At 40.7% G+C, this 25,941-nt stretch overlaps 1 protein-coding gene across 1 annotated transcript; it reads left to right on the top strand.

The window, feature by feature from the left end:
* Window positions 1-519: 519 nt before the first annotated feature.
* PDILT (protein disulfide isomerase like, testis expressed) lies at window positions 520-25,941 on the top strand. The gene is given in 15 exon segments (XM_033074583.2): window positions 520-535; window positions 1,858-1,987; window positions 2,734-2,821; window positions 2,823-2,880; window positions 3,009-3,230; window positions 10,964-11,170; window positions 14,032-14,165; window positions 15,997-16,134; window positions 16,569-16,679; window positions 17,640-17,765; window positions 18,741-18,938; window positions 20,218-20,338; window positions 21,711-21,892; window positions 24,095-24,184; window positions 25,873-25,941. Coding segments are annotated over 15 exon segments (1,890 nt in total).

The following is a 25,941-nucleotide window of genomic DNA, read 5'->3' as shown; positions in this document are numbered from 1 at the left end:
TTTCATTAGAATATTTGTCCTCTACTTTGTCAGCAGATAAATGACTCTCATATCTCATCTCTAAAATTTCACTTGCCAGTCCCTTTCTCAATATCTGTGTCTGGATTCCTGTAAATTTTATGTTACTTTTGCCTGCTTACAGAAATAAAATGCCACTACTTTTGAAGTGTTTTAGGAGACTGTCACCTTGACTTAAAACTGTCTCTGTAATTATGTTATGCCTTAAACCTGCACTAGATGGCGAGTCACACTGAATTTATGCACCAATTAAACTGATGAATCTCTGATTTATTTTCTTATGAGTTCAATTTTCTTTGAGGGAATGGAACAAAGACAAAATAGACTGTAGGTGAGCAAAGGTGGAGTGCCAAAGACTTCCATTTGCTTTGCACTTCAGCTGAAGTGTGCAGCTTGGGAAAAGATACATATTGTAAAATAAGCTTGCAAAGAAAGTGCCAACATTTCTAGTTTCTCCTAGTCTTTCCTACACAACATACAGGTACATGCAGAAAAGACAGAATGGGTAATGCCACAGGTATTTAAAGCTCACCCTGAAAGTCAAGAAAACTGGATATTCACTCAGAGGTGCTGAATTATCAGATAAACTTATTTTGAGTGTAATGAAGTCCTTAAGGATGTACCAATAGATCAAAGGATCAATAGATCAATTCAATGGATCAGCTTTGCTTTTAAACTTTTTTGTGCCATGACGTTTTCCTTATTTAATAGCCAGCAGTACATACCTGTCTCCCAGGGATTCTATGCAGTTACTTTCACCTTTGCATTATTTATTGCAAGTGTAGGTGTAGTGAGAGCTTCCAGTGTTCAATGCCAATAAATAACAGTAACTGGCATCACTCAGAAATCACTGTCTTTGTGAGGCAAACCAGGGAAATTGAGTCAGAAGGTGCACATATGAGGCATGTCTCAATGGCTCTTGACCACATATTTTACAGGGTGTGAGTGGTAACTAAGCAGAAGGCTCTAGGATATCATTTATCCTGAATCCCGGGTTTCCTGCTGACCAGACTGTGACTTCTGCAGAAGGCAGATTTTCCATAGCTCTCAAACTACAAGGCACAAAAAGGAAGCCAAAGCTAGCTAGCACTGATGAAGAAATGAGCAGAATGTGACCTTATCTGCTCTATGTCTAAAAGAAAACGTTGTTCTCTGCCAGTTCAGTTTCACTTAAATCTCACTCCTTTCCTCATTGCAAATCTGTCCTGGCAGGATAGAATTTTGTATGTTCCTCCTTTTTCTTCAGTTTCCTTTCAGGACATAGAGGTTAGAATCCCTTTCCATGATGGAGCTTGTTTCCTGGGAGGAGGTTTCCAGGAGGGATTTAAGTTGACAGCTATTTGTTTTAGTGACGGGGAAAACCAGATCTCTTAGCAAATGGTTTTGTCATCCAACCTTTGTTCTGGGAGCCTTAGGCTGTGTTCTGAGCTTAAACACTGCCTGCTCAGCTCAAACAGGCCTTGTTAGTTTTAGCCTGCAATTCTGAGAGATGCTTTTTAACCTTACTAGCATGTTGCTTGAAAGACATCATTGGAAAGGAGACTGTTACGAAGAGGAGACCACAAAGTCAAATGGGAGACTCTTATCTTTCTGCTTTTCTCCTTTAGTACCTGATTGCTGAATCTCTATTTGTGATCTTATCTTGCAAGCAGCCTGAATACACAGCTCCTGATTTCATTAGGCACGCTCTACATGTACTAAAAGAACACACCTCAAGGTGCATTACAACGCAAAGCTTTTGAGACTGATAGAAAAGAGGTTGCTGGAAACTCAGCCCCACTCAGGCATGCAAACAGACTAAATTGCAGCAATCTGCCCCCCAAGATCCTTCCCCCACAGAAAATGGAGGCTACCACATCAACCCCCATTATGAACATTCCTTCTTTTTAGTGGTGCCCTTCTGGATAAAAAGCCTGCTAAAGACAAGAGGTGCAAAGTACCACTTGCTACTCCTCAAGAAGAAGAAAAAGTAATTATTGAAGGAATTTCTGCTTGTTTCTACTAATCCAGACTCACCTGTTGTCAAGTCAGCTCTGTCCGTTGTGCCACTGAAACAACCACTAGAATACCTGGTCGCCTCTGCCAGTTACAGCTTTGGGGGTAAAGTTCACAAATTTCATCAGAGTTTAAGGGTCAAAGATGTTTCTGTTACAACTACAGTCTGGCAGGTACTTACAGAAATAATAATTCCTTAGTAAATTGAAGGAGTTCCAGAATCTTGATATTTCTGTAAGATATTTTTTGAATGTTCTGAAAAGACTGACTAGGGAGGCCTCATAGTTCACATGCGCAGTTGATAGCTATCCCAAGGATGAATTGGTACATTTAGTCCCTTCAGTTTATTGTGCAGAAAATTGTGTTAACCCTGAAGACCAATGGCAAAATCTTCTGGTTTAACCCTTGAAGTAGGATCTTACTTGAGCTACAGCTTGGCACTTAAGTACAGAGGGGAGCCTCACAGACAAGACAATGATGAGTTGCAGACATTAAAATTACCTATGCAAAGAAATGAGAGTTTTTCCTTGACTGCAGCATTGTCTCAGTCAGATCCACAACTAATAAATCCACAGGTGCAAGAGACAAGCAAACATCAGGCAGAGGAGCAGCCCTCAAATACTGTCCCAGGAACCCGACCTGCTGCTTTGTCTGCAGCCCTGACAAAAGAAGGGTGTCTAGTTACACCAGTGCACTGTGAGCTCACTGGTTCTTCTGTAGGCAAGTGTTTCCTCCTGTGCTCTTTCTTCTCCCTGGGTCGTTTATTTACAGAAACAATAAACACAACTTCCCTATAAATGCTTCCCCACCCCCAAACACCACTAAAGATGAGGAAGTACTTAACTAATTTAATCTCCCCATGGAAAGGTGCAGTTGGCTCCACTGGTGGTACACTGTTACCAACCTTATCAGCCTCTTGGTTTGGCTGATAGAGCTGCAGACATTTGAGCAGCAAACCCTACTGCTCAATGCTCCTTTGCTTCTTTCTTTCTCAGTATCTGGATAAAGGCAGGACAAGATGAAGGCACATCCATTTTTCCGTCTTCTACTATTGTTTTTCACAGGCTTCTTGGCAGCAGACAGCATAAGCCCAAATGAAGCAAAGCTAAAGAAAACCAAGCTCCCCAAAATAAAAAAGGAGAACCATGTCCTCTTGCTGAAAACGAGCAACTTCGACAGAGCATTGAAGGAAACCAAATACCTCCTGGTGAAGTTCTGTGAGTATCAATTTCCACTCCCTTACCCTGGTGGCTCTGCAGAGAATGATTGATTTTGGGGCACTCAAGAATGCTTGTTTTACCATTGCTTTGTCCCCTAGTAGTCCTTGTTTGTTTTGGTTTCCTTCATGTATCTATTTCTGATTGTAACTACAGTAATTTATTCTTTTTTGGGGTGGTTAAATACCCGTCTGCTACATAAGACAGTGCTGAGCTGGCATTCTTTGCTTCCACTGCCTAATTTTGCAAGTATGTGTTTCACAGCAGCGATGGGTAAAACATATTAAAAAAACCCCAACCAAACAAAAGTTAATCAGAGAGTGTTTTTCTTCCTCTTACATTTTCATCAGCACTTTGCATGAAGTTTTTTGAATGGCATCTCTCCTCTGTGAGTATTTGGGTTTCAGGGATTGTTTTTTACAATATTTTGATGTCTTTAGTTGCATTACATTGCTCTTGTTCCCTGAAAGGAGCTCTTGATTAGGTAGAGGCAGGTTTGTAGTCCTTCTTTTAGGTTCATGTTCATTCCTTCTGGGCAGAAAACTGATGAGGTCTTGGAGTAACTAACTTGGTTATGAGGTCTGGCCATCAAGTACATCACAAAGGCAAAAGCCAAGAGGCAGATTCTTGTGATGTTACCCCTCTAAGAGTTCAGATGCTGCAGCATTTCCCATGCCACAGACAGGGCCAGCAGCTTGCTGGTAGCAGAAACCCTTTGATCTGCATAAGGCAGTAAAACCTTTGTCTCTGTTGCTTGGGCTTGACCTTGCTCTGGAGATCCAAACTCCCTGAGCTCAGTGCACACGTCCCCTTAACCTTAAATCACACAAACACTTGCAAACCTGCCCCCCTTTGGAAGCAGATGACAGACACAGGCACAAGCTGAACCCCCAAACTGTTCCATATTTGGAAGGGATATTTGAAATTAAGGCAATATCCTAATTTTGCAGAAGTTCATCTAATCTTTTGCATCACTACCAAATGTGGATTCGACTGCAGGGAATAGAATAGAAATAGAATAGAATAGAATAGAATAGAATAGAATAGAATAGAATAGAATAGAATAGAATCACATTATATAAATAAATATTAATATATAGTATTATGTTCAATGTAATATTATAGCAATAAACAATAAAACTGATAATAACATAAAGAATATAATGGAAATAATGAAAATAATGGTAATGATAATAATAATAATAATAATAATAATGATGTTGCAATGTAGGTCAACCTGAAATGAAAACACTTCTATTTTCAACAACAAAACCTAAAATACACTAACAGACTCAGAAAATAAAAAATATGTTGATCATAACAAACACTTCATTAATCCTGAAACAAGGTTATAAAAATTCAAGTGTCTTTAAACTTTCAGAATAATCACATTACAAAGTTATTTAAAACCTGGTGTTTAAAATTTTTAGATACTTCTGAAAGTGTTGAAATTTGGGAAGATTTTGTTTACTAATTGTGAAGAATTTAAAGCTATTTGCCAAATTCAGTCTGCAGTTGTGAACTGTTTTATTTCTCTGAAGATCCACAATTTTGGTGAAAAAATAACTTATCAGAAAAACCTTCATCATTCTGTATTCTCATCTTTGTAAGAGCTGTTTCAAAGCACAGGATCTAAATGGCTAGGTCAGAATAGTCTGTAGACAAACTTTCTTAGTACTAGCAGAGATTATCAACAGTGAGATATTGCAACACACTTCAGGATTGCAACCAAGTATGAGTGGAAAACAGACATGAAAAAGTTCATAAAGAGACGGGAGATGGAGAAAGAATTGTTCAGAATACAGCAGCCCAGGAACTTGGGCACTCAAAGGACGTGGGGATCTCAATCAGGCTTCCTTGCCCCTTCTTCAGAGCAGTGTTGGACCTCTCTGATATCCCACCACCCTCACACCTGGTTTCCTCAGAAGGGAAGGACAAACAAACTCTTCCATTCCCCACTGCATTTTCCAAAATACAGAGATGAAAACACACCTTGCTCCCTAAACAAACCTTACTCCAGTGATCCTCATCACTTTCTGGTTTGGACCAAAGGCCACGTCTGTCCAAGGGCTTACTAAAAACCCATGGATAGCCTTTCCCCCACAGACCGTAAAGGCATCCACAGTCCCTGGAAAGAATGATGGAATCACTCCCAAGAGTGATGAGCTCCACAGCACAGATCCATTATCTGGAAATCGCTGGCCTCGATCTCTATAGCTCCCTTTGGAGATGTGCCACTAAACAGCCTCTGGGGCAGTGAAAAACTATCCTGCAGTGAGGCACTTTCCTGGGCTGTAGGAAACATGACTCCACAATGCTGAACGAGCTGATTCATTTGCTGCAATAATTTCATTGCCACAGTGCTGGGAGACTGAAGATGGGACCTGCACAGAAAAGCCATAAAACCCTAATCTTTTATATCCTACTTCTTAGAAGTCTGTGTAAATAAACAACCAGTGTTAACAAGGAACTATTAAGGAAACAGATAATGTGAGAGAAAACAATATTGCCCAGATCACCCAGGAAATCTGTGAGGCTGCCAGGAATTAGTTTTGGAAATCCAGAACGAGTGTGAGACCTGAGATCTTTTTCTTCCTGGCTCATTAGTAATCACAGAGACATAGAGTGGGAAGGAATCCCAGGCTTCCCAGAAGATGAGATTTCTTCTGGTGCTGTACCAACACCAGAAAAGTTAGAGCTTTGATTTATGACTCTGCCTTAGGCCACCTATCAATTATAAGAAAACCCCAATGATTCCCCTGTTGCATAATATTATTTACTTACCAGTCCTACAGTATTTGTCAGGTGAGGTCTGCTTTGATGTTTTCTGCCCAGTGACCCCCAAGCCTTTTTAATACCTGTCAGTTCAACCCTCACAGTGTCCCAAGTCTGCCTTCCTTCAAGAAGAATTTCTATAAATACATGCTGACTTCTGGCCAGGCAGTGTCAGATCCCTCAGATTCCTCTGGAACTGGGCAAAGTTCACAGGGAAAGTACTCAGTGCGAAAGCAAAGCATTGACCCGGAAATCCAGCACTCTTCCTGTCTTATCCCAGCTGTTTTGTGCAACAAGTCATGTCTGAAAACGATGCAAGCGTCACCCAGCAATGTGTGAGCCCTGCCCAGCACCTCATCTCTGCACTCAATTAAAAGTGCTCTTCTGCTGCAGGCTGTGGCATCTCTCAATCCATGTTAAACTGATCTAAATTCCACACAAATGCTTATGAGCACAGGGAATTCAGAGCACTTGTCAGTAGCAGAAGGTAGACCTTAGATCAGTGCTGTGTGCATGGAAGAGTTTCACTGTTTACACTACAGACTGCCTGAATGTAAGTCCCTCTGTTTACTTTCACTGTGAGAAAACCAAATAAACACCATAAAAGGTCTCAATCGCTCTAACAAGTATGCCTATCACAGAGAGAATAAACTTGGTACACTTACAAACACAAACACTGAAAGCACTGCTTTCAGAGCACATGCTGACACCATTTCCTCCAACTCATCAGAAGAATTCATGAAAAGACACAGACCCCAGTGAATGCTTGATTCCACAGGTTTCTGAGAATGCCTGCTGCTGTTCTTTCCAGTGAAAAGTTTTTAGATCCTAGATAAACACAGGAATAACCTAAGGACAAGCACACAACTGGTGCCAACATTGTGCTGCTGCTTTGTGTGCTAAGCACACTCTCATTTATGAAAAGGTGATGTTTACCTTTTCTAGCAGAACATTTGTACATCTAGTGAGGCACTGGGTCAGTCACAGTATTCCTCCAACCTCTGACTGACAGCCTGTGCTGAGATAATGACATTTAATAGGCAAGATGAGGGTTACTCTTGAAGACAAACACCTCCTTTTTAAGGCACAAAAGCTGAAGGTGATGCTATTAAGAAGAAATTGGAGTTACCTGCAGCAGAATTACTTATTAGCATGGGGTCCTCATTTTGGTGTCTCTTGCACATGCTTATTTTAGTGAATGTTTACAATAATCCATATTTAGAATAAACCCTGATGTTTACATAGAATAAAATATCAAATTATCTGCAAATCTCAGTTAAAAAGTAGAGATGCCAGCACAGGAGGTTATGCCTGTATCTCTAGAATAGAAAGGAAGAATTCAAGGTCACAGAAGCAAGCTTGCAACTGCAGCAAGATTAACATCCTTCCACTCTGATATGTTAAACATCAATCTATCCTTCATCTCAAGACTCTTCTGCAGAGAAATTTATATACCTGTAGTGCAACTGTAAAAGCAGCCTGCCCAGATGAGAAATGGGACTGCTGAAATGGTTTTGTGACCATGTCAGAAACTAACAGCCAGGAAATCAGCATCTGGCAGGACAACAGGCACATTCACAATGACTGCAGCAATCCCTAAACCATCAATTCAGGCAGAATAAAGAGATTGGAGGCCACCAGAAATTAGCTAAAGGAAAATTAACTAATTGTGTTTCTATGTATACCCACTTCAAGAATTCTTTAGGGTCATTAAACACATTTATGTGTCAGCAAAAGATTTATCTGTCCACATTTCAGTATCTTTTAGCTCAGTAAACTGCACCATGAAAAAGAAGTAGCAGCTTACTCAGGTTGTCAGTGTACTGAAGAGGTAAGAGTCAAAACACAGGATTTCTGGTTCTCTTTTCAACTTTTAATTTTCAAGCCCTTAATTTATCCTTGTTTTTATTTACAACACAGTTAAACTACTGATAATGGAAATATTCTTCCATGTTAACTCAAGGCTGTTTTTGAGCTGACAGCCTTTGAAGGGCTCTTGCTTCTGGCAGCTGTGGCACAGCACACAGCTTTACACAGGTGTCCCACCACCCACACATGCCCTCCCTGGTGACCTTGTCACCAGCTCTGGTGCCTCTTATCTGTGTCTGCTCCTGTTCCCTGCTGATGCTCCTCGAGTTTGGAGCCTGTGATGCCACATTAGCCCCAGCAGCTGCTTCCTTATCCCACAGCCTGAAGCGATCGGTGTCAATAAAAATCTAAACCAGAGGAAGCGAGACAAAACTCAAGAAAAGGCTCAAAATAAAAGGAGTGATGATTTCCTGCAACACTCAAACGACTTGAAAAATAAAGCACCTGGGAGGCAGACAGAGAATGAGTGGAATGAAAAGGAATTGATGGAGAGCTGAAGAGGAGTCTAATCACTCAGGAAAGCAGGGGAAAGGTGCATGATGGATGTTTCCACATGATTTCTGGGTAGCCAAGGAAACAGTTTTTATCTGTGTTCACTCACTGAACTAGTGTCAATGGTTCTTAAAGTTCTCCTGGTCTGACTGCAGGAGTCATGCACTTCTCCCAGCATGGAGCTGCCAACTCCACCAACTCCCATTATCTAAGCATGCTACTTACATTCCTAGTTAGCTGCAACTCTGACTACTCAGGTCATTCAGTGAAAAGAGATAAGTTCTAATGTGTCTGCTTGGGATTAAAATATTTCAAAGAAAAATGGATCCTACTCCCCCTTCCTCCCAGAAAATCTACCTGAATTTCTAGTGTCTGAGCTTAATATTTCTTTATATTGGTGAAACTTCAGCTTCTGTGTCTGGACTTGACCAACAGTTTCTTCTGCCCCTTCTTATTTCACTGTGCAAGAAGCATTTAAGCTTTCACTTTCCCACCTGTGGTAAAACAGCTGTGCAGCCTTAGGTTATTAGGAAAAAAAACATTATACTGAAATTGCCTCTGGTGTAAAAAGCTGACTTAGAATTAGCTGAAAGCTGCTGAATCCTGGTTTGCTATGGGATTTCCTGCTCCTTACTCCAACTGTCCTCTGCCCAGAGCCACACACCCATCTTGGACAGCCCAGGAACTGTTCTGGGCCAGCCCTGCCACCTGCAGTCACTGTGTATCAGCACTCCCAAATTGCACAGCAAGTACTCCATGTCTTATTGAATAGTCCACCTTTGCAATCGTTTTCAGCAAAAATATTTCATAAAGGCTCAACACACAGTGTCCCTAGAAGCAGCAGTATTGTTAATAGGGTAGACATGCAATTTCTTACATTGTCAGGTCAGAATTGCAGGTTTTCTGCAGTTACCTCTACAGCATATTCAGGTACAACTGGAGATATATTTTTTTCCCTTTTTTTGGTGCTAGGAAATAACCCATTACAATCTGTTGAGAGAAATGTTCATAAGACTATTTTTATCAACTGGAAATAGGAAATTAAATTTTGGATAAATTTATTTGAAAATTGTAATAAACTTATTTGATGAAACACCAATTTTACAGGCAGTTAGAACACAATTTGGGTTTGGACTGTGGTCTTAAGGCTCATTTGCTTTATTTAGAGAAGCATCTTCTCTCTATCACATGGTATTTGAGTATCCCCTGAGCAGACACTAAGTTTTGTTCTTCTAACAGGAACCCTTTGGCATATTACTAGCAGGAGCAGTTCTTCCAGTGCAGGGCTTTGTGAGCCTCTGCTGAGATGGGTCTGTGTGTGACTGGATGTGGAAGGGCCTATCACTATCACTTCAATATTCACAGAAAACAGCATTATTTGATGCTAATCTTCACACTTGCTGCAGCAGTAAGGTGGAAGAAAATGATTGATGGCTGGGATTCAGAGCAAGGATGATGATGGATAATGCAAGGAATGTAACTCAGCACTGAGTTAGATTATGGATTTATCTGTCATGTATTAGAACTCTTACAGAAACATCCATTTACTTTTTGGTAATAACCCCATTGGGCAATGTCTTCACCAGGTATGCTCTAAAGAAGTGCATCTGCCATTTTCTGAAAGAACAAAAGACAGTTGCTTTGTTACATTTATGCTTTGATACACTAGTGTGTGTACTTGTGCCATTATATATCTGAACGTGTGTATACACAAAAACACTCATATATACACAAAAGAACAAACACAATTTTATGAAACGATTTAACTGCATGCTTTTCATCTGTTTCTATCTGCAAAGTATAATGAGGAAACAAAAATGTTATGTGCATAATTGAAAGAAAAAGCTTTCGTTCTTCATAATAAAAGAAATTTAACAAGACAGAGTATCTCAATTTCAATCAAAATTTGGTTTTTTTCAATCCAAGTTGCAAAAATATAAAGCTCCAGGCCTTTATGTCTTACTTGTCTTTGAATGCAGAGCAGTTTCTGTGCCTCATTTCCTTCCTTTGTCCATTTTTCATGTTAATATAACTTTACAACTCCAGGGCCCAGCCTAAGATGGTCCCTCTCCTTCCACCAAACACATAGCTGCCATTTGAGCTAGAGAAGAGCTGGCACAAAGGACAGCATGAGGAATACACTGCCAGCCTTTAAAACACCACACTCTGCTCCTCTCTATCCCTCTTCCTCATCTCATCTGGAAAAGTACTTTCTGCATTACAAAAGTTTGCTTCAGTGAAGTGCTTACAGAAATGGGATCATAGAGTCCTAATGTGAGCAATATTTAACTCTATCCTTCACCTTCCTTACACTCATACCCAGCATAGTCAGCCAAACTACTTTCTTAATAGCTCATCATATTTTCCCAGAAGAATATTGAAATGTTGCTGATTGTTCATCGTGATTGGTTCAAGGACATAGGGAGTGGAGAAAAAACAGCATCAATATAAAGAAGCAAATATAATCCCTCATTTATTTCTGAGTCATAGAAGACCTTATTCAAACTCTCCAGCTACCACTTGATACAACAACCTCCACTAGAAAGCTTCACGCTGTGGCTTATGTAACCCATTGGCTTTTGATTGGCCTTTTCCAGATGTTACTTTATCTCAGTCTTCTCAGAATTTATCTGAAGAATTTGCTGACGCTGCACGACAGCTTAAAAAAGAAGCTCCAAGAATCCAGTTTGGCAAAATTGATGTGACACACCAACACGACTTGAGAAAAGAATTTAATATTCAAGCCTTTCCTACTGTGAAATTTTTTGTGAATGGCAGCAGGGAAGATCCCATAGACTGCAAAGGTAAACTGTCTCATGCACTGATAAGATAATGATATATAATGACAGGATGTACCTATCTATTACCCTGCTGAGAAGAAAAATATAGATGCTCAGATAAAAAATACACAAGGTGGAAAGCTGGTTTTACCCATGGTGTTGAATATGCAATGGCCTCTGTACAAATACAGGAACTTGGATCTGAATTCATCTTCCAAGGGCATAACTGGGTATCTTCCCTATAGTAAGTTCACATAGTCAAATTAATGACTGGTGTTATTCCAGCGAATACAGGATCACCCCAACATGACACCTTATTCCCAATTATTACAGTAAACATTAATGAGTTGTGCCAAACAAGAGCTGCTCCATTACTCTTCTGGCCCACTGCAATTCCCATGGGCACTGTGCCTGCAGAAACTGGCTGGAGCAACACTGCTTCTAACAAAGAACTGGGAATTCACAGGGTGCTTTACATACAGGTACACTTCCTAAGCTAAGGAAAATAATTTTGCCATTTAGCCATCAGAGGGAGCTCATATGTGGCTTAGAATAAAGCATGGAATAATTTGAAGTATTTTACAGAAAGTTATAAAGCAAAGACAATGACAAACTTGAACAGTCTCAGAAATCCAGGTCTTATTAAACATTTTTTGTTCACTTACAGTATGTACAAGAAAAGTTTTATTTTTCATAAAGTGATGAACTTTTAAAGAGGTGATAAAAATTGCATGACTTGGTCAAGCACCTGTTAGTGTACTCTGAGCACATACAGGTGAGTCACAAGTTTAATCCAAGGAGCAAAAAAAGGAAACCAAAGTTTGCCTCCTGAACCTGTACACAACCTTGTGCTAAGATATCTTTAACTGCTGAGCCCCCTGTGGCTCCTGCTGAAACCCGATCTTCAGTATTTTTAGCAACTTGCTCCTCCTTGCTATTGAATTTCTTACCAAGTTCCCACCATCCAGACTTGTGCAAACAGCAGCCTCTGCACAAATGCCAGTGAAAGCGTGATGTGCCATACTGAACTTCTATTAGAGGTGCTGCTACGTGAAAGCAAAAGCCCCCACCTTCAGTCTCTGATTAAATCTACAGCATTAACAAGCAAACCTCTCTCAAGGTGGTAAATCTGACAGATTTTCTGGTGTGAAACAGTGAGTACAGAGAGTTGTACCAGCACACTCATAGCTGCCCTGCAGCAGAGAGCTGCTGTTTCAGGCACACTTTCTAGCAAGATGCAAGAATTAGGGAACTGGCTGCTGCTCTGTGCTTTGTACAAGGCAGATAGCACCAATTTTTTGGAGGACACGTACCACCACCAATGGCTGAAATTACATTTTGTTCACTGGTAAATGCTTATGTGCAACATTGAGTAAAACCTCACGTGCCATGCTTGACTCAAACTGCTGAGCACTGGCAATTGGAAATGTGCACTGGCCACCCAGTGACTTCTCACACAGGACTTAGTACATATTTCATACCACAAAAGAAACTGCAGATCTTGCTTAAATCAACTAGTTAAACTTTTTATGGAAGATACAATTTTTGAATGGTGTTCCTGGCAATGGAAATAACATGAAAGCCAGATTCTAGGCTTCATAAAATCATTTACAACTGCAAGGTGAGAATTTGGCCAGTAGACAGGCTGATTAAAGGAACTCAATAGAAATATTAACCACACAGAAAATATGTTTAAGGGCTATAGCACTGACATAAGTGCCAAGACCTCAATTCTGCCTTTAGACAGCAGAAGTCAAGCACTATGTGGCCACTAGATACTGCTCTGAGCTTTGTTCTGCAGCCTATACGCTCCAGAGCAGATGGTTGTCTGCTTCACTTAAAAAAAAAAAAAAGTATTTTAAACTAGTTGCAGTGATGTCTGCTGTAAAATTGATGGCATTAAACGGTCTGACTCAATTTTGATCTTGTCATACTGCTAAAATGCACAGTACCAGGACTTGCATCTCTGATAATTCACTTGTTCTGTACATCTTGACTCCAGCACTTAACTTTTGCTTTTTCATGTGTGATTTTAATTAACCCTTCCTGTGGTCCAACAAGCCTGTCTGTGATACAGAGATGAAAGGGCTAAGATTTTAATCGCCTAAGCTTTAATTTATTGCCCTAAATTCCTCTGAAAACAAGATAGTTTAAAAATACAATTTTTAAAGAGACTCAATACTATAAAACTTCTGAAAGCTCAGGAGAATTTAGCAAATATTGACTGACTATAATCTCAGTAAAACTGGTAGTAGTAATTTGGAAGCCAAAAGATGGAACAATCCAGAACTAAATGACAACTTTGGTACTTCAGCTTTGTTTCTTATGTCTAAACTGAAGTGATTCTATGGCCCCACAGAGGAATTTTAACATGTCTCTGTGCCTATCAGATCCCTCCTGCAGCATCAAAGGAACAATTTTGACACCTAATGTAATTGAACAAACAGTTCAATAAAATCTGCAATTGGTTTGAAGCCATTCTGGATTAAACCTTAGGTCGATAGCACTTTATAGCTTTCTGTGATTTTGGGACACATGAAGTCTGGCAGGACAGGTTTTCTACCTGTCTGAATTTCCTCATCTCTATTCTCCATATGTGATTAATCATTTAACTGGACATAAAGCCATTTGCAGAGATCTCAGAAAAAGCTGTACTGATCCACTGTTGGTCTTCCAGTGTCACAATAGTTTAAATGATGACTAGAACCTGAGGTTGAATTTGGATACCTCAAGCCCCCTCTCACTCAGCTTTGACCTCAGTCCTAAGGAGCCCAAGTCCATTTGTATTTAGCATTTCTCTGCACTCCCACTGCCTCTATCCTGATTGCACAGAAATTTCTGTCATTCATTTTGACTTCCATTTTAACTCTCTTTTCCTTCCACAGGAGTCAGAAAAGCCTCAACCTTTGTTACATGGGTGAAAAGAAGAACAGGACCTAGCACTGTTTTAATCAACTCTACTGATCAGGCTGAAGCCATCATTAAAGCTGATGATTTGGCAGTGATTGGCTTTTTTAGGGTAATTATCTGGAAAGCTCAAAAGGCTGGTTTCTGTTCCAGCTTTGGGACATACTGCTTGCTATCAACACCAAATCCTACACATCCAAAAGATGAAAAAAACCCAAAACCTAGAATTCACCAAAAAAACCCAGGCCCTTGGTTTTCTCTACATACGAAAAAAACCCCAACCAAACAAAAAAAACCCCAACAAAACTGTCTCCATCTATTTTTTCACACTTCTAGACAAGCATCCCAGGCAGAAATAAGAAAATCTTACACCACAGCACATTTCCCTAATCAATACCTGGGCAGAGAGACCCTGAGAACTGCTTCTGAGAGCAGGATGCTCCAGCAGTGTTTGCACAGCTCTGGCTGGTCACAACACTGTTTCCTGCACCCTCAGAGGAAGGGCTTCTACTAAACTCTCCCAAATTTGCCTGGTGTGAAGAAGGCCAAATCTACACAGATAGGAAGTCATAAAATATTACCACTATATAGGATCCAACAATGTGTTGTCTTTTCTCAAGCAAATTCCACCAGTTTCCAGAGCAGAATAAGGTTCTTAGGGTTTGGGCAGAATGCTGACAATCAACAGTCAATAGATATCCTGTCAGAGTGAGCAGAATAGGAACAGCTTTTTTCCTGCTTTTTCAATGTGTCCTTGAAATCTTTGATATCTGGAAATTCAATCAAGGATTTTCTCTAACTAAAGAGACTTTTATTCTTTTATCTCTCTGCCCAGTTAAAAGCACAATGTCTGGACTCATACCTGAACTGATAATATCCCAATATGTAATAATAACATATATTATGTGCTGGCTACAGTAGATAGTCCAAGTTTTGGGGATATGGAAAACAGGACTCATTACCAAAATGTCCCCTAGTGATGAAGTTGGTGAGCTCATGGAACATAACAGGACACATTGTGAAAATGCTCAGTGCCCAGAATTTTGCTTTGCAGCAATCTGCTTGCAGCCATTTAGGAAGGAAGGCAGTTTTCCAGTGCTGGGGGAAATTGAGAAGCTCTTTCTATCACAGTGATGCCACAGAGTTCCCTGAACCACACTGATAGCAGATATGTTTGACTGGACACTGATTTCACTCAGGGGCTGAAATGACAACAGATGAGCATGAGCTGGGACATGTCAGAAATTTAATGGGTGGAAGCCAACAAAACACTGTCCAAGCAAATAAAGAGCCATATTTGGGCTTCTATTACTCACAGATTGCTCACAAATAGGAGTGCCAGGATGTGTTGGAAGGTCTCAGCATATAAATTACTATTCATCTAGCATGAAATAATTGTCTGATTAAATCAAATCTGGAAGCGTTCTTGCCTTTCATCCTGCTTATTTACTATTAGTTTGAGGGTGGACAGCACAGTGACTGTGTGACAGATGCAGGAGTCAAAGTCCCTGCCTTGAAAAGCACTCAGTCAAAAGCCCCAAATGTGGCAGTCAGCTCCTCTTGAGGCAGAGAGCTCTCCTGTGTAATCCCTCAGCTCCTGCTGGCTGTGCAGGGGGAGCAGCTGCTGGCACGATCCCTTCTGTCTGCAGGAGGCTTTGCAGGGAGTGGCAGTGCCAGGGGACAGCAGGGAGGAGGAGGTCAGTGCAGAGAGGACAGAGGGGACCCCACACCATCCCTGCTGACCCAGGCCAGCCAGCACAGGCTGTGTCACAGCACTCCTAGGATCCCCCCTTAGAGGTAATCCTGGAAAGCATTATCCACTTCACAATTATACTCAGCTCTTTACTTCACTTTTATGGGCCTGCTTCACCTGGAGCTCTAACTCCTGCACATCTTAGCAGGATGTAGGGCAAAGTCTTAATAAATATTCTTTCTGGGACTAGGAACTTCACAGTGACAGTGTGGAGGTTTTCTGTGAGACAGCAAGAGATGTGCCAGAGATGCCTTTTGGGATGACAGCCAGTGAGGACATCTGTGCTAACTATGGCATCCAAAGGAACTCTCTTGTTGTGTTTAAGAAGGTAGGAGTACAAAAGTCCAGCAGGTAAGGTGTCGTGACAGCTGTGGGTTATGGAAAGCCAGTTGGGGAATTTTTCAGGTTATATATAAATTTTATGCTAAATTACATTTTTAACCAAAATACACAGAGTAGCAGCAATATTTAGACTAGGAAGTAGTCAGAGCAATGATTTCCTGAGCGAGCATATCTCACAGATAGTGTGTACAGATGTAGGAAAGATCTTTCAGTATGTCAACATTACTGAGCAAATTAAAACTGTCAGCTGTACCTTGAATTTTAGCTGTTATCTTGTTCTTCAATCTAGCTGTGACATCCATTTTACAAGCTATGGAATTTCAGTTGCTGAGGATCATAAAACTCTCACTTTTAAAGCCTGTCATTTTGCTCCTATAGTTGATCAGGCCACCAACCTCACAAACTTCACTATTTGTCCAGGGAAAACCTGTGCATAATGAAGTGCTTGAAGATGGTGGGCAGAGCAAGCTGGACCTGACAAGGCTAATCAAAACCTTTACCTTGGATTTGGTCACTGAATATAATATTGAGGTATGTGCATTTCACTCCTTTAGCAAAAACTACAGGAGAAAGACAGAAATCCATGCAGGATTAGCACCTAGGGAGCTGTTCTGCACCTCAAGGAGTGAGAGTTTTCTTTGCTTGTTTGACAAGGCCACTGTTAAACATATCTAGAAATGCCAGCAGAACCCAGCATGCTGCTCTTGGTCCAAGCCAGGGCAAAAGATGCTTCCCTCTGGCAAGATGCTGTTTCCTCAAGGAGAAGAGGAAACTGGTGGAACAGCGAGCTCTGAGCATGCAAACACCTCCCAGCTGGGGAGCCAGCACCAAGACCTGCTTCTGCAGCAGCTAAAGGGGTGGGAGGTTGGAAGGTCAGTCCCTAACCCTGACTCCAAGCACTCCACTCCAACACAGCAACAGGGAGCTCTGGGCCAAGCACAAAGGGAATAAAGCAGCAGTAATTGCTGCTAGTGCAGGGAGGAAAGACATGGAAGTGCCTGCTTGGCTGGGGGACACCCCACTGCCTCTGATTATAGGGCAGCATGAGAAAAAAGGTCCTGTGCAGGGAAGGAGACACAAGCTGCTGGTGCCACCCAGAAGGGAAGGAAGTGCCCAGGTCTTGCCCCCACAGCTGCTGCAGCTGGGCCTCCCTGGGCAGCACCATCTTTTACTTCCAGCATAATTCTTTTGTGTGTGTTATACAGGAGGTCAGATTAGAAAATCAGAGTCCCTTCTGACTGTAAAAATCTATGAATAACTATGAGGTTTTTCCTGGAACTGAAAAAATCCACTCAGCAGCTGCTGATTCTTCTTACTTTATCTGTTTTAAAACAATGAAACAAAATCCAATGGTTATGGAAATGAGTGGGAACTGAGTCTTCAAAAGTAAAATTTGCAATAGCAGAACCTAGGGATACTGTTATGCTGAGCCTCTGATTCACTGTTCTGCCTACAAAGAGTGGAGCAGATGTTGAGTCTTTTGTTTCCCAGACATCTGTGAAGATTTTTGATGTCCCTGTTGAAAATCACATCCTGCTGTTCACCCCAACGAACTCGGAGACATTCAGTGAGATTTATGAGAACTACCAGTCTGCTGCTGCAGAATTCAGAGGAAAGGTTTGTAACACTGAATCCAGATAATAAGAATGCCAGAAGATAAGTGGAAAACCACTCACCAATATTACTGTAAAAATAAACTGCTGTCAGTCCATCTTCTAACTTTACCAAACCATTTAAATATAGTTAAATACATTTAAATACAGTTTCAGTATTATTAGAATTTGTTAAGGACAAGCTGGAAGATAAACTTCACTTGGAAATGATTCTTTAAAACACAAAGATCACAAAGAGGAGCACTAATTCCAGCTGCTCCAAATTAACCTGTTTCTGATTTTACAAATACAATTTTCTGGGAGCAACTTACAGCCAAAGGTAGTTTTAGCAAAATTCTGGCAATTTCTGGCTCTACCAGGAAATACCACAAGGATCCCAGAATACTGCCTGAAGAAAAGGCAGAATATTGCCTGAAGGAGCCAGATACAAAACCTGAGGAATATCACAAGGTGTGTGCACAGCCTTGCCTGCAGCCATGTTTTTGCATACATACAGTTGTATACAGTTATAGGCAGTCATACACATACAAGTATTTTGGTTTTCTGTGGTGCTATTCCTGCTCCAGGTGCATGAGACACTGAAGAGTAGTAAGTCATCTTGTAATAAAATATCACATATTGGTAAATACATATGGATTACAGGTGTTCCAGCTCTTCTGTCCTGATAAGATTCATGAAGAAGAGCAATAAGCACTTTGAGGGGTAATTTAGAAGTGTTACTAAAAATGTGGTAGCAAACCACAGTGAAAGGACACTACTTTTTTTGGCTGCCTGACATATGTTATTAACAAGGATCAAGGCATAATAAAGTCCACAGAGATGCTGGGTTTAGTTCTGAGATAAAAGATGATTCCTCACAGTTCCTTGAATTTAAGGTTGGATCCTACCCCACTGCCAAGCTCCACAGTCCCTTTCTCCAAAATGGCTACAACAAAGCTGGAAGACCCAACCAGATGCATGATTCTCTCTTTATCATCAGATATTGTTTGTTTTGGTGGATACCAATGAAGCAAGGAATGGAAGGATCTTTGAGTATTTTCGCATCAGGGACATTGATGTTCCTGCTGTGAGAATCCTAAATCTGACCAGCGAGGCCAAGTACAAAATGCCTGCAGATGAGGTGACCATGGAGAACCTAAAAGAATTTTGCCAGAGCTACCTAAATGGAAAAGCAAAGGTATGTCCATTACTAATGAGACAGCTGTCTACTACACCAGCTAAAACATGACAAATTGACAGAGTACATCCTTTTAAAATTAGAACAGTGTCATGTTGTGATCGCTGGTTTATTAATCTACTGTCACCCTAATGCATTCATCTACAGTTGCTGACAGAGCATTTCTCTGTATTTAAAAATTAAGGTGAGCTACAAAGTTTTCCAGTCTTCCAATGTAAATACTGATTGATCATCTATTGCCCAATATTTTAACTGATGCTTGCTGGTTTATTTTAGTGGTTTGAAAACTCCCTGTGTCTCTGTCTTTCCAATACTATAATGGAAATATTTCCTTTCCTTCATTAGGGAGAGATGCAAACAATCATTGCAACAGATTTTAAGGTTACAGAAAAATCCAGTAAATAGAAAATGACAGTTTCAGAGGGGATTAACATTTGGTATTTGTTTTAAGCAAGTTTAACAAAGTGAATTTTCCCAGGGGGATTATTCCCAATTGTAAATAAAGCATTTGTTGCCATAATGAGGCATCATCACACTCATGTGAAAAATGCATTAAGATCTTTTTCTTATTCAGTGCACCTCAGGGTGATTTACAGGGAGAAAAGATAAAGCAGTCAATCTGAGAGCAGGCAGAATTTAGGAAATGTGAGTAGGTAGAGCCTGTATTCAGTGCTGGAGGGGAGCACAAGGACAGAAGCAGAGGGGATGTGGCCTCTGTCACCAAGATCTGCTTGAGGGGCACAGTCCTACCAAGGACAGCTTCACATGTGCCTTTCTGCTACTGTGCTGTGGTGTTAAACAAGAGAAATTCCCAGCTACTACACTGTAAATTGTAGAAGTCTTGTGGAGACTGTGACTGGTGGTGAAGGCAGAGATTTAAGCAGCAATGCACTCTTTCTGGTGTATTACATCACTTTTGAGAGCCCACAACATGTAAACTTTTCAGTAGTCCAGCTTCTTAACATTGAGCAACAAGAATTCAGGACAAGGAATACAGCTGTGTTCCAAAGGATCATTTTCAGACACTCTGCTACAGAGTCAGTATTCAGGAGAGGGACCAGGAGTTCTGAGTACCAGCTGCCCAGGGGTGTGAGATCCCAGCTCCTGCTGAAGGCAGAGAAGGTGGAACCATGTATGGCTGACCAGGATGCAATGATATAAAAGAGTTATCAGACAGTAGCAGAGCACCTTAGGTAATTCCCATTACCTTGAGCTGAGTACAGTTTCTCAATGCCCCCTGCACTTTCACAGCAATATTTCTGTTTCTGCTCCTGCTCAGCAACATCTCTCTAGTGAAGAAATTCCACAAGACTGGGACAAGACGCCTGTCAAAGTGCTTGTTGGGAAGAATTTCAACAGTATCATCTTCAATAAGACCATGAATGTATTTGTTATGTTTTGTAAGTGTTGTCACTGAATTCAGACTTTAAGCTGCTTTAACATGATCGATTGGAAGGAAGAAATGAAAGCTCATGCTTATGTACCAAACTGATCTTTGCACTTTACAGAATCTGAGCTCAATTAATTTTTATTGTTTGTGGAAAGAATTGAAGAAAAATTTGTGTCATATCTATGGAAACGCTGTGATACCTTTGCTGACTTAGTGTTGCACAGAGCAGCACTGTCTCTCTTCAGTAAATATTTGTCAAGGCCATATCAAATCTCTGTGTGGAAAGACAACACAACACTGGAATGTCATGGTGTGAGGTGGAAGTGTGTTGCACAGCCTGAGTCAGGCTGCCTTCCAAGGGCAGAGGGAGAGTTAAGTGAAATTGTCTGGTTGTAATCCTCTAGGATTAAATCTCAGATAGGAACTGTGGTTTAGGAAATTACCACTCTTTTTTTCCTCCTCTGTCAGGGGATGTGGCTTCCTTACATGACTTTCCAGCAAGAAACCTCTGCCATATCCTTGTACCAGCCAGCAGGGATTAGTTTGTGCCTTAGTTACTTCAGTAAAACAAACATGCAGCATTAACAGAAGTATAGGCAACCAGCTGTACTGCCCTGAATTCCAGAAATTCCCAAAGGTCGTACATTCCTGCCACTCTCCTTGCTGGCTGCAGCTGTGTCACTCACACAAGTAATTTTTACATTTTGGTATCATGAACAAACTGAATGATCTAAGCAAGAATTGAACCAAGTCCTCTGGAAATGAAAGGCTGGTAAAGGGAATGTACTGTATTCAGTCAAGTGCTCCTGAAATTTTAATTCTGTGTAACCAAGTGTGAGCATTATTCTCCTGACAGAAGGACTGCAACTGTGTTGTGAGCTTTTTAAAGGGATACTGGGCTCTCAGCCGCTTGCCTTTCTGGTGACCTGCATCAGTGCAGTGCTCAGAATCAAAACAGCACCATAACTCAAACTCCTCTTTCTGGAGTCAACACAGCATGGTTTATGAACACAGTTAATTTTAGTATGCAGGAAGTATGTTGTAGCTCTGACAAGTATTTCAAGACAGGAATGATGCAAGACTTACATAGGTTGCACTGGTTATCCAGCACACCTCTCCAGCAAAGTAGTCCAAGTTTGTGTTTGTTACAGTCATAAGAGACTAAAGAGAGCTAGAGCAGCACTGTTATCAGAAATGTGTTAGTGAATAACTATTTATCACTATAGAGAAACATGAAATTCATGAAGGGCAAATGGTTTCAAGCAGATACTGGCCACAGCTGGAGCCCCAAATCCTGTTAACCTGAGGGGCTGGATAGGTCCCTGTAATCACACCACCACATGCACTTCTGTGTCCTTCTAATTTTAATTTTAAATTTGCAGATGCCCCTTGGTCCCATGAGTGCAGGAAACTCCTGCTGATCTGGGATGAGCTGGGAGAGCAGTACAAAAGCCACAAGGACGTAATGATTGCAAAGATTGACGTCACAGCGAACGACCTGCTGTCCGTGGGGCTGGATCGCTACCCCTTCTTCACACTCTTCCCTGCTGGGCCCCAGCACCAGGTGAGGAGCTGCTGGGGGAGGTTGGAGTGCACACCAGGGCAGGTCTGTGCTTGCACAGGCACAAGTGTCACAGGGAGAAAGGAGTCCCTTCACACAGAAAGCTGAGCAGACATTGCTGCCAAGAACCTGAATGAGAGGAGAAACCCTTCTGTTGTCTCATCCTATTTATGAGGCTGTGCCAAGAGCTCAGGTGTCATTTCCTCTCTTGGACTAAAGTCCTCAGGGCCTCACATCCTGCTGTTTAATAATCTCCAGTCAGCCTGCTGGGTTCTAGCAACAGCCTAAACTAGGAGTGAATTTACAGATATCTCCTAATGACTGCAGTGCCTTTCACATGAAAACAAGCCAAGAGATGTTGTGTCAAAGACTACTTGTGCTACTTTCCAGAGCATGTATGACAATTGTCTCTAAAATGTTGGTACTGCTCCTTGTCCTCTACATTTTCACAAAACTTTCTTCTATACATTTAAGCCAGTAATTTTACTTTGTTCTGGTATCCCAAATCTCCACTGGTAATAAATATTTGTTGTCAAGACCAATGATTTTTGCAATATTCTACCTAATGAATCAGCTAAGTTACACAAAATTAGAAAATGCTGCTGAAAGTGGAGGCGAAAATAATTAAGTAGCTACATTCTCCATCTATGTAGATTATCTAATTAAAAAGAAAATATTGCTGAAGTAAAAAAAATTAAGATACCAATATAATTAAGGCATTACTAAGCTTTTAATTTTTCTTCTTAGTAGTAAACTTAAATTAAATTCTAAGGCATTTACCCATGTCCTCATTTAATCTTTGAGAGATTTTCCTCTCAGATGTGCATGCACAACTTCTGATGAATTGAATTGCAGTCCTACACACTCACATGATGTTTAGTCTTCTAGCAGAAAAACAGAAACCCATTAAATGCTCATAAGAAATGTCATTTTGCAAAAAAACCCAAAAACCAAAAAAACAACAAACCAAAAACCAACAAATAAACAAACAAATATGCTCCAAACCAGTAAAAACTTTCATTAACTCTTAAGGGATTGTTTCATGCTTAAAAGTACTCTGGAATTAAAGGGTATTTGAAATATTAAGTTCTTCCTTGTGTACACATCCTTAGGAATGCAGGAATCAACTGCATCTCTGGCTGTTCCAGCCATCATCAGAGTCAATAAAAATCAAGGCTCATCTGAGAATGTTAATTGCCTCTGGAGAAATAAAATAATCTTTCTCAACAAACTTAAACTTACAAACATAAAAAACATTAAAAAGTAGTTTCAAAGCTGCCACACTTTTTATTAAAATGAAATGAAATTACAAACTTTTAGTGTACCACAAGTGCACAGTTTTAGTGAACTCACCAGTCTGGAGGTGTTTTATTTACAGCTCTTTGAACTCAAATCAGGTGTAGGAGTACCCAGTGTAAAGTAACACAACATTATTGATCCCAGTGGGAGTGAGCTTAACCCAGCTGAGAACAGGCATCCACCTATTTCTAAATACACTCAGAGAACAGCAGACAATTCCCAGTGTCATGTACATAAACTGCTGCAACTTTTTGCTAAAAAACTTCTCCAAAACCCTTTTATACTTCCAGAGAGCAAAGGTTTTTTTGGGGAGGAATCTTTAAAATACAATATAGTGCCTAGACCCACTTAGAAAATTTTAAAGCTCTAAATTGAAACTCCTTCTTTCATTAAACTTCCTCAGAAGAAAATTCTCAGGTAATCCCCAATTTTAGGTGAAATATAAGAAAATTAATATCACTGCTCAACTTCATCCTGTTCTTTCAAGCTATACAACTGTGTATTTCAAAACTATTCCAGAATTTCCATCAAAATCTTTGAACAGCTTTGAATAGCATGGCTGGACACTTAAAAGACTCTGCTCTTCAGAATATCTTGCCAATGTTTATTCTTAAGCACAAAACCCCCACTGATGTCAGTAGCTGGCAGGATCCCAAACTTGTACCATAAAATAATGGTTGTTTTTATACAAATCCTTTTCTTCTAAGGAATATACATCCATTTTTTCTTTACACTCAATTTTCAGATGATGTTGGAACCTGCTGTGCCTCTGCCCTTGCTTTCTAAACTGAGCACAAAAGTCTAGAGTTTGGTCAGTCTAAAGAATCAAAATCCTCCACCCCATTTCATCATTATTTCCAAAATTTTGTGTACAGAGTTACATACTTAACTTGAAATTATTTTCAGGAAGTGGCCTATACTGGGGAATACACATTGGAGGCCTTTTCTGAATTCTTAGAAGAACAAAGAAAGATGAAAGCAGAACCAGGAGAGAAGGTAGGCATTTGATGCAGACACTGCCTGACGTGCTGTGTGATCCAGGCAGGTTCCCAGCTTATGGAGACATTCCTGACCTGGCTGCAGCACAGCCACTCCTGAGCCTGTGCTGGGGTGTTCTTAACCTGACTGCAGCTGGTTCCATCCCCACAGAGCTGCAGTCATGTACCACAGCCTGGCAGGCACACTCCCACTCACATCCTTGTTTTTGTCACACAAAACCCTCATCTCCCCCAGCTGATGTTATCCCTGAGTCACTCCATCAGCACTGGCAGTAAGCACTGCATGGCACAAAGGAGCCTGCACCCTGGCAGGTGTGCAGCAGCACTTGGTCATGATTTTAGCTGGGAAAAACAGCCCAGCTAAGGGTCAGTTGTAGCTAGAGTTGTTCACATCTCCTTTGCCCACCTCATTCTGCTACAGTCAGTGCAGCTTCTCTTCCTGCTAAAACAGGGACACAGCTGAGAGCAGATGATGTCCCTTCTCTGAGCAATCTGGTTGTGATTATTGCCCAGTTCCTCAGCCCTTTCTTCTTGGCTGTAAATCAGACCAGAGAAGTCCCACAGCTGCCTGGTATTTAATCACAGACTCTCCACTCCAAAAAAACACATGGTAAGTGAACCTGATCTCCACACAGAGAACTACAAGCAACAGAAAAAAATCCTGACATGTAAATGGAGACACTGTCCACCCAGTACAAGAATCCTGGTCCTTTCTGCCCAGAAGTGAAGTGGAACCACAGGGTAGCAATTGTTATTATCACTCTTTTCAGCCAGAAGGAAAACCATCTGTGGGTGGAGAAATAGTTTTGAGTTTTCAGACTTATTTCCACCAGAGGAAATTTTCTCTTGCATTCAGTGTTTCAATAGGTAGTTACTGATGGAGAAAGATGACTAAACTAGTCATCACAGAAGGCTGCAGAGCAGGACCAGACACCCACCTTTGCCCAGTCATAATTCTGCTTTCCAAAACGCAAAGTCTACACCTGATGACTGCCTCTTGCATGTTCCTTAGTGCTGTGTTTCAAGCAGATCTGTTGAGTTCCACACTCAGTCTTTTACATGCAATATTTTAGCTCTGTCTATCTCTTCTTCATGGTTTATTTCACATAAAAGAATAAGTAAAAAAATCACCTTAGGAAATACCACTCAAAACCATGTTCTGTGTAGCAAAAGAGGTAAGTAATTGGCATTTTCTCATCTGTTCACTTTTTCCACCCTTACCTGACACCCACCAAATTTTCCCAGAAGATTGCAGTATTAGACCATTTGCACTACAGTGCTTGATATGAACTCCTCTCTTGAAGTAATTATTCATCCTCACCTCAGGGCATCCACAAACACATAAACAAGATAAATAAGGTACTTTCTTTTGAGATTGCCAAAGATAGACAGCCTTGTGCCCATCAGCACACATGGTATTCTAAGTTCTTATTAAATCTTCACATGAGAAGCTTCAATCTAAGCTTTGCCATAAACTGTGAAAAGGTTTGAAAACAAAGTGCATTTCAGCAACAGCTACACTATTTCTGGCCTCATTAATAAGACCTCAAGTTCCTTCATTGAAAAGATGAAAATCTGCATTTCAAGTAATCTTATATATTTATTTCTTGTAAGAATTACTGGAGTAATTGTCTTTGTGAACACTTGTAATAAGCCATTTTCCTTCTGCATTTCCTTTTTTAAAAGGATCCCTCAGGAGGAATCAGAGAGGATTTCAGCCAAAAGGAAACTGTAATAACAGAGAAAGAACTTTAA

The sequence above is a fragment of the Catharus ustulatus genome, chromosome 16, assembly GCF_009819885.2.
Source record: "Catharus ustulatus isolate bCatUst1 chromosome 16, bCatUst1.pri.v2, whole genome shotgun sequence".
NCBI classification, from domain to species: domain Eukaryota; kingdom Metazoa; phylum Chordata; class Aves; order Passeriformes; family Turdidae; genus Catharus; species Catharus ustulatus.
Note: the sequence above shows the minus strand (reverse complement) of the source record. Positions and strands in the feature narration are given on the sequence as shown.